At 38.3% G+C, this 13380-nt stretch overlaps 1 protein-coding gene across 1 annotated transcript in view; it reads left to right on the top strand.

Annotated features, from left to right (window-relative positions):
* The window catches only part of LOC139738702 (bifunctional polynucleotide phosphatase/kinase-like), a 36625-nt gene extending 25333 nt beyond the window's left edge, over window positions 1–11292 (top strand). Inside the window, exons 11-15 of the mRNA XM_071649337.1 lie at window positions 6574–6601; window positions 8647–8708; window positions 9091–9200; window positions 9950–10037; window positions 11093–11292. Of these exons, the coding sequence (XP_071505438.1) occupies window positions 6574–6601; window positions 8647–8708; window positions 9091–9200; window positions 9950–10037; window positions 11093–11284 (480 nt within the window). The 3' untranslated portion in view covers window positions 11285–11292. The remainder of the gene's footprint in view (window positions 1–6573; window positions 6602–8646; window positions 8709–9090; window positions 9201–9949; window positions 10038–11092) is intronic.
* The last annotated feature ends 2088 nt before the right edge of the window (window positions 11293–13380 follow it).

The raw sequence follows: 13380 nt of genomic DNA on the forward strand, positions 1-13380 counted from the left end.
GTGATCTTATTGGTCAGTGTGTGGCATCCTGATTACTGATTGGTCATGCGTAGACCACTGGCGCTAAGCTTGAATGAACATCGCAGATGTCGCTAGGAGCATGCTTTCTATTGTCAATGGTGAAAACTGTCTCACCTCCCCTTGGTCATGATAGCGTCGGAAGGAAAACTTTGAAGGCGTTTTTCTCGAAACTCTAATTTCCTCAACCACTTGATGTGCGCTAATAAAATCATCGACATCTCCGCAACCGAGTACTTTTATGAGTTGAGCTTTATATGAAATTAAAGTAGAAGAGTAAGGCAATTATGTCATGCCATTTTCAGAAAATTGTCTTCCCTCGACTATCGGATCCTTTTGTTGTAGCGGGTCACATACAATGTATATATATATATATATATATACGCAGAAAACTATGTAAGGAATCAACTACTTGGTACTGAACATGGTTTTGTAGGAAATGAAGTCAGTACACTCACTTTTGAGAAGTTGAGAAAATATATCGATGGATGTGTCTGCATTATATACACATATTCATACAAGTGAATATACGTAACTAAGTCACTTAAAGACAAAAATGTAAATACACAAACGACTCTAACAACCACCAAGATCATATTACAATCTGAAAAAATTACAAAGTCATAACAATGATAATAATGCTGCATACTGGCACTGGTCTGATGGTCTAGACTTGTAAAAATGACTCTGGCAAGTGACTTTTCAGGAGTGGCCAAATCTACTGGTCTGGCAGGACTATTAAAAGAAAAAAGAAAACATTGTCGGGGCCAGTCGTTAAAAGAACAAGTCCAATAAAGGGAAGATAGAATGACAATCACATGGTTCAGCAAGTTTAACGCTAGTGATCGCATCAGTTTATGTTTTGAGTACAGTAGCAGTCAAGAGTACTATTTGCATGTAATCATGCATTGCATTGTTTACCCATTTTTTTTTTTTTACATTTGTAACAAACATCACCCTTTATGGTGAATGCAAAAACCAATATGAACATGAAAAAAAAAATAACAACAGTAAATGTCATTAACAAAACACTTAATGAAATCCCCCCATGGAGTTGATGAGATTGAGAGCTGCTAGGAAACTTTGCCTTTAATTATCAGAAAAGATTCCTTTGTTGTACTGTTCAAATCAGAATAATTGTTGCAACTATGCAGTAGCAAGAGGCCTAAACATTTTGATTCTTTGGTCCCAGTTAGATTGGAAGAGTATGATTGATCTGTGGATTTGTCCGCATGCACTTCTCAAAGTAGGCCCAGAACAAGTTCTGGCCATCGTGATCCTCGGTCCAGATCAAGTTAGGCCTATCTCTGCACAGAAAGAGTCTTACCAGGTATGGCAGCCGCTCGTCTGGTATGTCCTCCAGAAATACCAGGATGACTTTGTCAAGTCCTGTTTCATTCACATGCTCCAGAGCCACTCTGACCTTGGTGATGAACCAGGCATCATCAGCACAGTGGTTGCTAATCAAGAGAACAGTCTTGTAGCTGTTCTCAATGACATGGTGGACAGCGTCAATGTAGTACATTGTAGCCCTGAGAGCTTCGTCGCCATAGGCAACCCGTTGGAGATGGGGCATCCTCTCTTCCAGTGCAGGTCTGATGACATCATGAACCCAGTCATCATCATCATCATGGCACATGATGTTGAGCTGATACTCATAGTCATCCATCTCTAGGTTTTCTTCTTGTTGCTTGTAACCCAAGACAAAAAGTTTCAGCATGAAGATCTTGTAGTTCAGCCACCAGCGTTTCCTGTAAATCAAAACTCCTAACAGGGTAACTATTGCTCCACCAAATATGAGTCCAGAGATGAGTGGTGCATTGATTCCACAAAAGTTGTCTGGATGGAATGCTTCAATGGGAAGGTTCGCAAGTTGTTTGAAGGAAGTCTGTGAACACCGGGTTTCATTACTAGGGGAGGTATCAACATTTGTTGTGTAGAGCCAGTTTCGGAACCACACCAGGCTGCAGTCGCAGGTGAAAGGATTCTTGGAGATATCAAGGCGCACAAGAGTCGGAGCCATATATGTGTCTGCCAAAATCGTAGTGAGATGATTAGTGTGAAGGTACAGATGTGTGAGATTTGGCGTGTCAGTAAATAAATTTTTGTCGAACAGAGTGAGCACATTATCCTGCAGAAGCAGTTCCTGTAGGATTCCCAGTCGTTTAAAAGAATGAGGGTAAATCGTCTGGATCCTGTTTGAGTACAGCACTAGTCGTCGTAGGGATGGTAAATGAGTGAAAATGCCTGGTGTCAAAGTGGTTATTTGGCATTGGCTTAAGTCAAGTATTTCAAGTTTTTGTAATGGTTGGAACACCCAAGGAAACCTTTCCAGATATTTCAAGTTGTTTCCCCATAGACTGAGGGATGTTAGTGATATCAACCCAGAGAAGACACTCAAATTTTGATGCACTCTTACCAAGTCCTGGATACTCAACTTGGTATTTGACATGATAAGTGTTCTCACAGAGCTTGCGTTTGTGAACTGATGCAGTGAGGGAAGGAGAACCCGTGTTTTCTCCAAGTTTAAGTAATTAAGGTTTCTCAGTCTTGCGAAGGCACCATTCAGAGAAAAGTACACTTGATAAGACAGATTGATAGATTCCAGAGAAGTGAGCCTTGTAAATGTATCTTCAGCAATGGTATTGATCAGGTTTCCTTGCAAGACAACTTTACGCAAACGGGGCATTCCTGCAAAGGTGTGTTCATTCAAAGACAGCAACCTGTTGGTTTCCATGTTTAGTGTGTGCAAGGAACTCAGATCCCATGGTCCTGCAATGTTGTCTATGTTGTTTGAGAAAAGATCCAGTGTTTGTAGAGAGGGAATGCCATGAAATACAAGGGGGTCCAAAGTAGCAATGCCATTTTTTGACAGCAAGAGAGTTTCTAGATTCTTTGCACAGGCGAACGCATGAAGAGGCAAGTGTGAAAGTTTATTCCTTGCGAGATCCAAGTAAACAAGTGAATTCAATCCGCAAAATGAGGTGTTAGTGATTGACTTTAACCTGTTGCGCTCAAGGTCCAAGTAGCGCAGGTTATTAAAGCCCCAAAATGCATTGCTCTGTATTTGAGACAGTTTGTTTAGCCTGAGACTAATGCCGGTGACATTAGGAAAGTCTAGATTTTGGCTGTTGTGTGTAAGGGGGAGTAATGTGTCAATGTTTGCGTTGTTGATCCACATTTGCTTGATGGTATAATTCCCCATGAAAGTTCTCACGTCAAACGTGAGGAGGTTCGTGTTGTTCAGATTGAGATATTGCAGATGGCGAAAATGGGAGAAGAGCTCTTGGGGAAGTTTGGAGAGATTGTTGTAGGCCAGGATGAAGTTGTCGATGGAGCAGTCTCCAAGATTGGCAAAACTGTCCTGCCAAAGATGCGTGATCTCGTTCACGGTGACGTCAATTTGTGAAAGGTGTTCACAGGAAGAGAACTGGGTAAAACTGATGTTCGTGATCAGGTTGTGGCTGAGGAAGATGTTCTCCAAAGCTCTAATGGACCCAAGAGCATTATTTGGAATCTCAGTCAGTCTGTTATGGGACAGATCAAGGATTGTGAGGTGGATATTGTTGTGAAAAAGGGCATCCGGAAGTCGACTGATGTTGTTGGCACTCAAATCAAGCACTCGCAAGTCTTGAAGTAACTCAAACGATTTGCCCTCTATCCAATTCACCATATTCCACTGCAAGAGCAGGATTTGAATCCTGCTGTACTCAGTAAACGAAGCATCTGTGATGGCTGCAATGTTGTTGTATGATAAATCAAGCTTGTTTAGGTTGTGTGGAAGATTCTGAGGGACCGTGGAGAGGTTGAGGTGAGAACAGTCTGCTTGCAGTGAAGGATCCAAGCCAGAGATAGTACATGTGAGAGGAGATGGTGATGGTTGCCAGTGGCCCCCACAACATGATAAAGTAATCAGCGCCCCTAAAACATGGACAACAGTACATCCAGCCATTTTTGTTTGCAGCGAAGTAATCCACTTTGACTTTGCAATGCTGTGTGCACTCCTTTGTGTCTGTGGGAGCATTCTACATGACTGCATTCATGAGCTTTCCTTTGTGCAAACCGTTCAATTCCATTCTTTTGTACTGCTCCTTTTCAAAAAAGGGTAATGCCCTTATCCAGTTTTTTTTTTTCAATTGATGATTGATTGTAGGAGAGAAAGATGCGGACATGTAGTGTGTATTTCCCATGCATCAGCTTGTCATTTTGCTGCAGTATTATATGGATCAGTGATTTCTCAGTCATGCGTTGGCTTTTATTCGTTTACTGCCGTCTAACAGATGTTAGTGATACTTTGCCCAGTTTGTAACATAAAGCACTGTATTTAGGAAAGTGTCACTTCATTGACTTGAAATAAATAGGCCTAGCATATGTCATGAATTTTCCTTGCACTATCTTGTCATTTAGCTCATGGCTGTGAATCAGGAACTGCTAGTTGCTTGTTAAGCCCCCCCCCCCCCCCCCATTTTGCGTTAAGGGCATTTTATTCAGAGAAGATGGATTAGAATATAAACTGCCTGACTTCTCAATGGCATCCTTTCGATTCCTGTTCTGGGAGTTGAACTGGCCTTTTGTGCAAAAGAGGAAATGAATATATTTCTGATGTAGTCTCAAGTATAGAAGTATACATTTATGGTACTAGAGATATTTTTAAGCACTAAAATATGAAGATGTCATATTCCTAATGTTTCAAATAGAGATTTTTTTTTTTTAATATTTCAATTAAGCTTTCATATGTTTTTTAGAGATAGTACCAGGTATGCATAAATTGGGTCTGAACTTTCATTTTGTTTGGTACATCATACAGTAAAGATGATCTGACTTACAAAACCGACACCAAAAATTTGAAAGGCACTGTGAGAATACAGGAAGTTCTGCAAACCTATAAATTTGACTGAAAATGTTAGAGTGCCTCAAAAAGCTCTTTTCTCATGACAGTAGTGAAATCTTGAAATGTTGTTATTAAATTTTTGACATATTTGAGACTATCTCAAGTATCCTTAACTAATTTTCACACAGATTTCAGTATGTTGTAGCTACTAAATTCATTGAATTTACAGTTAGAGTTTGTTTGTTTGTTTTGCCCCTGCCACGAAGTGTCACTTGACGCATTATGTTTTCAGGTTCCCTGTCTGTCCTCAATCAATTTTTTGGACAGCGCAACTTAACCTTTTGAGGTAATCATATGAAACTTACAGGACAAGTTTACTTTCATATAGGCCCACATGTATATTCAATGAATGAAGCAATATTAGGAGAACACATCTGTGAAAGTTTGAGGAAAATCAGACAATCCTTTCAAAAGTTATGAATTTTTGAAGTTTCAGTACCACCATCGCTGGATGAGAAAATTACTACAGTTTACGGTATAATGTTTGGAACGATACAAAGAAAATATAGAGAATTCCACAAAATTTCTCTTCATTTGAAAAGTACAAATTCCCTTGACTTGTTACCAATGTATGTTAAAGGGGATGGCTAGTAACCGATCAGTGGGAATGCTGAGGGGTGATTGTTCCAATCCTTGTGGGATTAATTTAAGAGTACATTATATATCTACTGTTGTGTGAAAATTATTTGCTTCAGAACGGTCTCATGTTCAAGTAATGTGCAGATTAATGCCCCGTCACTGACCAGGCAAGCTAACCTGGAAACATTAAACTGCACATTACTTGAATATGAGACCATTCTTAAGCAAATAATTTTCACACAACAGTAGATATATAATGTACTCTTAAGTAAATCCCACAAGGATGGGAACAATCATCCTCCAGCATTCCCACTGATTCCCACCGATCAGTTACTAGCCTTCCCCTTTAAGGGTAATATTATTCCCCCTGCATTCTGAAAGAGACTTGCAAGGGCTCTTTTATTATGGCTGAAAATATGTTAAAATTTTCTATATATTTTCTTCATATCATTCTACACATGTGACATCGCATACTGTAGTAGTCTTCTCATCCAGCAACAGTGGCACTGAAACAGCAAAATTTGTAACTTTTAAACGGATTGTCCAATTTTCCTCAAATTTTTACTGATGTGTTTCACTGACATTGCTACATTCACTCAATCCACATGGATATGAAGATTAACTAGTCCTTTAAAATATTTGTGTATGAGTGGACAAATTTTTGCAGTCAACTTCTGGGTGCACACACTCAAGGAGGATGTGGGCGATGGGGGTCAAAGGCCAAGTGAAAATGCTCAAAAATCCATATACTTGCTATCTGAACACTTTATCCATTCAAATGATATCTGATTGAAGGAACGTATCATAGACATTAAACACATTTGGGGTTTCAGACGCGTCATTTCATATTTTTATTTTTACCAATCATGTGAAACTGTCGTCTAACACTGTCCAAATGTACAACAGACCTATGGGAGAATGATGTGATATGGCAGAGGCATACCAGTTGCCATAGTGACATTTCTAATCCAGTATTGTATTTGTCTTCCCTCCTGGCTCATTGACTTGCCATCTTTCTTTAATTGTGTGTCCTCGTGAGGATGTGACTACTAAAATGAATTTTTGCCATTCTACTCTTCTTGCAGGTCATATTGCTAGTGGGCTTTCCTGCCTGTAAGTATTTAATGGATGTAAGTCTGTTGTGTATTTGTTTTATTTCTTATTATTAACATTGATACTGTGTCTCCCAGGTGATGAAGTATAAACTTATGAAAATGATACAACTTTGTATTTTATATATACTCCAAAAATGCTTGAATTTCTCTCTCCTTGTCCATGAGAAACTCAGTGTCTGTATGTCTGGTTGGGTGGCAAGCTCCTTGATTAGCCTACTTTTTGTCCCCGCCGAACGAGTTCGAGCAGGGGACTATGAAACGGGCTCCGTACGTGTGTGTGTCCGTGTGTCCGTCCGTGTGTCCGTCCGTCCGTCCGTCCGTCCGTCCGTCCGTGTGTCCGTGTGTGCGTCCGTGTGTGATCAAAATCTTCAATTTGCTACTTCTCTGTCATTTATGAGCCAATTTTGATTCTGTTTGCTTTATATGATAGCACTACATGGGAGCTTTGAAACTTGTACACAGAATTTCAGTCGTGACCTTTGACCTTGACCTTTGACCTATATTGTACATTTTGCTACAAAATGCTACTCCTTCGCCATTTCTAACCCGATTTCGATTCCGTTTGCTTTATGTGATGGCACTAGGTGAGGGCTTCAAAACTTCTACACAGAATTTTGACCTTTGACTTCTTTGACCTTTGACCTTGATTTTTTTACCTATATTGTACATTTTGCTACAAAATGCTACTCCTTCGCCATTTCTAACCCGATTTCGATTCCGTTTGCTTTATGTGATGGCACTATGTGAGGGCTTCAAAACTTCTACACAGAATTTTGACCTTTGACTTCTTTGACCTTTGACCTTGATTTTTGACCCATATTGTACATTTTGCTACGAAATGCTACTCCTTCGCCATTTTTAACCCGATTTTGATTCCGTTTGCTTTATATGATGGCACTAGTTGAGGGCTTCAAAACTTCTACACAGAATTTTGACCTTTGACCTCTTTGACCTTTGACCTTGATTTTCGACCTATATTGTGCATTTTGCTACAGAATGCTACTCCTTCGCCATTTCTAACCCGATTTCGATTCCGTTTGCTTTATGTGATAGCACTAGGTGAGGGCTTCAAAACTTCTGCACAGAATTTTGACCTTTGTCTTCTTTGACCTTTGACCTTGATTTTTGACCTATATTGTACATTGGCTACAAAATGCTACTCCTTCGCCATTTCTAACCCAATTTCGATTCCATTTGCTTTATGTGATGGCACTAGGTGAGGGCTTCAAAATTTCTACACAGAATTTTGACCTTTGACTTCTTTGACCTTTGACCTTGATTTTTTACCTATATTGCACATTTTGTTACAAAATGCTACTTCCGGCGGGGACATATGTTACGCACCGCGTAATTTCTACTTTTCCTTGTTTTAGCTTAATTAATGTCTGGGTCAAACAAATAGGACTAATATACAGTGGACTTATTATTCACAGCCTGGAAATGACAAAAATTATTACAGTAGGTAGTCACTTTTGACAGGCTGGCGTCTCCTGAGTGTGCACATACATTTGCATCATTTTTATTAGACAAGTATAGCACATGGATAAATGCGACACATTTGTCATACTTTGGTATGCAAATTTGTAGCCGATAAAACATATATATATATTTTTTTTCTCTCTCTCTGATGCAATAAAATGAGAAAATTGCATCGTCATGATTACATCATTGTGTGATTTTTTATTTTTTATTTTTTTAAATATTTATCCCCTCTTGGTATGTTCTGTATGAAAGCACTCAAAAATCTGTTATACAGAAAAGCTTTTTGCAAGGTTAAGATATTAGCTGTGGGATATGAAATCTATAAGATCATAAAATCTTTGGCTGCTAGCTGTTCAACACAAATGGCCACTGGGAAGAGGGTCTATAACTATGTATATTTGGTTTGTTTTTGAAGCCACTCAGTATGGATGGCTGGTGGAAGCAGTGGTTCCATATTCAAGCTAGAGTAGTAATCATCAGAATGAAAACTTGTTCATGTTTTCAATGATACTCTGCAATGATTATGTGTTTGTTTTGTTTTGTTTTGTTTTTATACTGCAGCTGGAAAGAGCACCTTTGTGAAGAACCATCTCCTGAAGCACAAATACTTTCATGTGAACAGGGTGAGCTTTTAGGATAGCACTGTATCAATCTTAAAGAAATGATAGTAACTTATGATGATTATGATCATGATTATCATTAGAACAAAAATGAAATATATTGTAATTATTATTACTTCTACTATACTACCGCTACTGCTACTACTTTAACTACTACTACTTCTACTACTACTTTTACTACTATTACTACTTTTGTTTTGATAATGAAAGTGATGACAATTCTACCATCAAATCTTGAGAAATTGCTGTTCAAGCAAACCCATGTCATAATAGATAGATGTATTGACATTCCAGATTGTTGTTTTTATTGAAGGTATTTTACAAAGTTGGTTGTTGTTGTTATGTGGCATCTTCACTCATTTTTTGTTTTGTTTTGTTTTTCAAGGACACCATGGGAACATGGCAGAAATGTGTTTCAGCCTGCACGTCAGCTCTGAACAAGGGACAGAGTGTGGTGGTGGACAATACTAATGCAGATCCTGAGTCAAGGAAAAGGTGAGAACAGACATTATTGATCATTGTGAGTAAAACTGTAAAACACATTCTTTGGATTCCATTGTTTGACTGAATGCATGAAACATGTGTCATACAGAACAATAGGAGAGATTGCAGTAGGTTAATGAACATGCCCCCCCCCCCCCCAAAAAAAAAAAAAAAAAATGCAATGATTGTGTATTCAAAATAAACCAGAACTCGCAAGCATGATATACACATGCAATGCTATGATTTGCTCAATCGTGTTATTGTATTGTATAATCTGTAAGATGTCCTTTAGAAATGTTACCCCAGCAATGAAAGGAGCTCTTATTGCTGACATTTTAATTCTCTTGAGACCACAATTCCATATGTTTCACATACACTACACAGAGAGACATGTTCTCAGTGTTAGTGAAAGAGTTGACATGCACCATGTTTTAATAGATTGAATATATGAAGGTGGAATGTCTTTTTGTATATGAAACAGATATTGAACAGCTAATATCTGCCAGTCTTATTTTCTTCTTAAACTGGGAATGCAATCATATGTGCTTTCCATATCTTCTGTGAGCTTTAACCAATATCTATTCAGCTAAGTATCTCCTCTTCATTCCCATTCTCACTTTTTTTTTTAAATATTTGCAATTATTTGTTATTATTTTGTACAGTGATAATGATGATAATGATAAGATGTTGTTAAAGTTGTAAATCTATGTGACTATGTCTTCTGGTATATTTGTGTGGGTTTCTTTTTTTTTCCCAAACAGATATGTTGAGTGTGCACAAAAGGCCAAAGTGCAGTGCAGATGTTTTACTTTCAGCACTTCTTTTGACCAGGCCAGACACAATGAGAAGGTAACCCTCACCTATTTTATTAATCCTTTAGGTCAATATCACTGGTGCAGGATGTGCAGGGAAGATGGTTTATTGCCATTTTGGTACGACATCTTAAACGATTGACTTTATGGCAAAAATATGACTGTCATTTCTTGTTGGCCATTACTCAGAGCAATAGAAATTTACAACAGTGCTGGTGGCTAGAGTAATTATTTGTGGTGTTATTTGTGCAGACTGAAAAATGAACCTTTGTTCAAAATCCAGAATAATATTTGTGACCAGTCCCCTCCCCCCCCCCCCTTATCTGCTCGTAGACCAGTTTATTCATGCAGTCAGGTTTTATGCATACCTGTATTACAACAGACTTCCCCTGACATGCATGCAAAGTACTTGCAAGTGCTAAAATGCATTGATTATGTACAGGTTGAGGGAATTGATTGTTACTAGGCCCTGAGAGTAAAGAAATGCATAAATTTCAATAAACTACATTGTAGTAAGGTGACCTGTTGTGTTGTTGTTGTTGTTTGCAATACATGTACTCCAAAAAAAAAAAAAGATTATCTACATGATACACATTTTTTAAGAGCACTCCAAAACATTAATTCTGATCAGTTGTCTGGGTACATCAATTCTTTTAATGGTACATGTATCTCTTTTATACCTACTTATTATTCCAAGTGTAAAATTATTCGGTACTGCATTTTGATACCAATTCAGGTAAAGTAATGCTGAAATAAGCTAAAATAATATATTCTGGTGGTGGTTACTTCACATAGGAAATATGAAATGAAAATGTAATTTAGCATGATGGATAGATATTAAGGGGGCGGTATTCTCTTTGTGCAAAGAGGACTTAAGGTCAAAGAGGACTTAAGGTCAGTCCTCAAGTACAGTGGTCAAGGTCAACAAACTTTATCTTGATTAAAAGGGCTGGCAATACTGGTGATAGAATGTAGTGACAGTGAGAAAAGGTAGAGGCATCCCAATAAACTGATGCTGCATTTGACTTGCACTGAAGATAAATATGGGATATGTCTTCTTCTTTTTTCATCCTCTGTGCTTTCAATCTGTAGTTCAGGCAGCTGACACCTTCAGGGAAAAACCACGCCCCCATCAATGACATGGTCTTCCACTCTTTCAAGAAGAACTTTGTCCCGCCCAAGAAGGAGGAAGGCTTCTCAGAGGTCATCCAGGTCAACTTTGTGCCTGCCTTTGCGAACAGTGACGAGGAGAGGCTGTACAAGACATTCTTGCTAGAGAAGTGAGGGTCTGCCAGTGAGGAGGTACCATCGAGGGACTTCAAAGATGATGTGGATTTGTTATCTGTTTCTTCAGGTGATGATGCAGTCATGTCATTCATAGAATGTTTCACTTCCAGTGTTTGTAGTTAAAGTCAAGTGTTGCATCTTTGTTTCCCACTAATCAAATTCTAAAATTGAATGACAACCCTGCAGCAATGGAATCTAGTATGCATATTTTGCTCCCACCCAAATCTGCCTGAATTTGGCACACCACAAAAGTGAAAGTATTATCTGCAACAATTTTTGTGGACAGTGTAACTTAACCATTTGAGGTGCTGTAATGAAACTTTGCATATGTATGTATGAGTGGACGAAGTTGTGTCTATCAATGTTTGAGTGCACATGCTCAAGGTCAGTGGTCAAAAGTCAAGGTCAAAATCTCAAATGTTCACTTTTCTCCCCATATCTATGCACTGCCTTAAAGGACAAGTTCACCGTCATATAAATGTGGATTGAGTGAAGGCAACAATGTTAGTAGAACACATCAGTGAAAGCTTGGGGAAAATCCGACAATCTGTTCAAAAGTTATGAATTTTTATGCCTCCGCCACGAAGTGGTGCCGGAGGCATTATGTTTTCGGGTTGTCCGTCCGTCCGTCCTTCCGTCCGTCCTTCCGTCCGTCCGTCCTTCCGTTCGTCCTTCCGTCCGTCCGTAATGAATTTTGTGGACAGGGTAACTATCAAAACCTTTTGAGGTATCCTAATGAAACTTGGCATGTATGTGTATTAGGGGGTGAAGTTGTGCCTATCAACTTTTGGCTGCACATGCTCAAGGTCAAAGGTCAAAAGGTCAAGGTCAAATGCTTAAAATTTCACTATTTCCCCCATATCTATGCAATGCCTGAAGATATTTTCTTGAAACTTAGTGTATAAATGTATTACGCAATTAAGATTCTCTGGTGAAAGTTTGGGGTCATGAGGTCAAAAGGTCAAAGGTCAAAAGGTCAAGTAAAATGTTAAAATTTCACTTTTTTCTCTGTATCTTGGAAATTGTTCAAGTTATCTTTATGGAACAAAGTATATATGCATGTACTGACTGGCAGTGGTTATCTAGGGAATTTGGGGTTCATAGGGTCAAAGGTCAGGGGTCAAAGGTCAAGGGCAATACTTCAAAATGTTACTATTTTCCTTAAATTTATGCAATGCCAGCAGGATTATTTTTTTAAAACTTGATGTATGCATGTATAACCCACTAGAGATTCTCAGGGATTTTTTTTTTTGCCAAGACGGTCAAAGGTCAAAAGGTCAAAGATCAAGTGAAAGTGCTGAACTTACTTTTTTTCCATATCTCGGAAGTGGCTCAAGTTATCTTTAAACTTAGTATATATTTATGTGTGTTCTGCCTGACAGTGATTCTCTTATGAATCAAAGGCCAGATGAAAATGATAACAATTTACTGTTCAATACAGAAATTGCACTTTTTCTCCATACCTTGAAAATTACTCAAGTGTGTAAACTTATGAAAGGGTCAAAGTCGAAGTTAAAGTTCTTAAATCCCCAAATACATGCTCTCCTATTCATCCAATTAAACATAGGTCAAGGAAGGTGAACATTCAATACATTTGTGACAAATATGTCATTTTAATATTTTGCCAATTTTGTGAAAATGTAATCACACAATGTCCACATGTACTATAGACCTATTAGGAGAATCATGCATTATGGCGGAGGCATACCAGTCGCCATATAGCGACATTTCTAGTTAAAATATCTGTGCAATCACTGCTGGAGGAGAAGACTACTACAGTGTATGATGTCACATGCGTACAACGATATAAGAAAAATAAAAAGAGAATTTCACAAAACTTGATTTTTTTAATAAAGTGCACATTTCCTCAACTTGCTACTGACTTATGTTAGGGGTAATATTATTCCCCCTGACTTTTGAAAGAGAGAAGTTGAGTGTTCTTTTATTATGTGAGAAAAGTGAGAATATCTTGAATTTTCTTTGTACTTTCTTTATATAGTTGTACTCATATGACATCACAAGCTATAGTAGTCTTCTCATCCAGCTGTGACTGAGCAGAAACTTCAAAAATTCATAACTTCTGAACGGATTGT

Source organism: Diadema antillarum, unplaced genomic scaffold, assembly GCF_040938485.1.
Source record: "Diadema antillarum isolate AM-2024a unplaced genomic scaffold, OU_Dant_1.0 seq00000765_RagTag, whole genome shotgun sequence".
NCBI lineage: Eukaryota > Metazoa > Echinodermata > Echinoidea > Diadematoida > Diadematidae > Diadema > Diadema antillarum.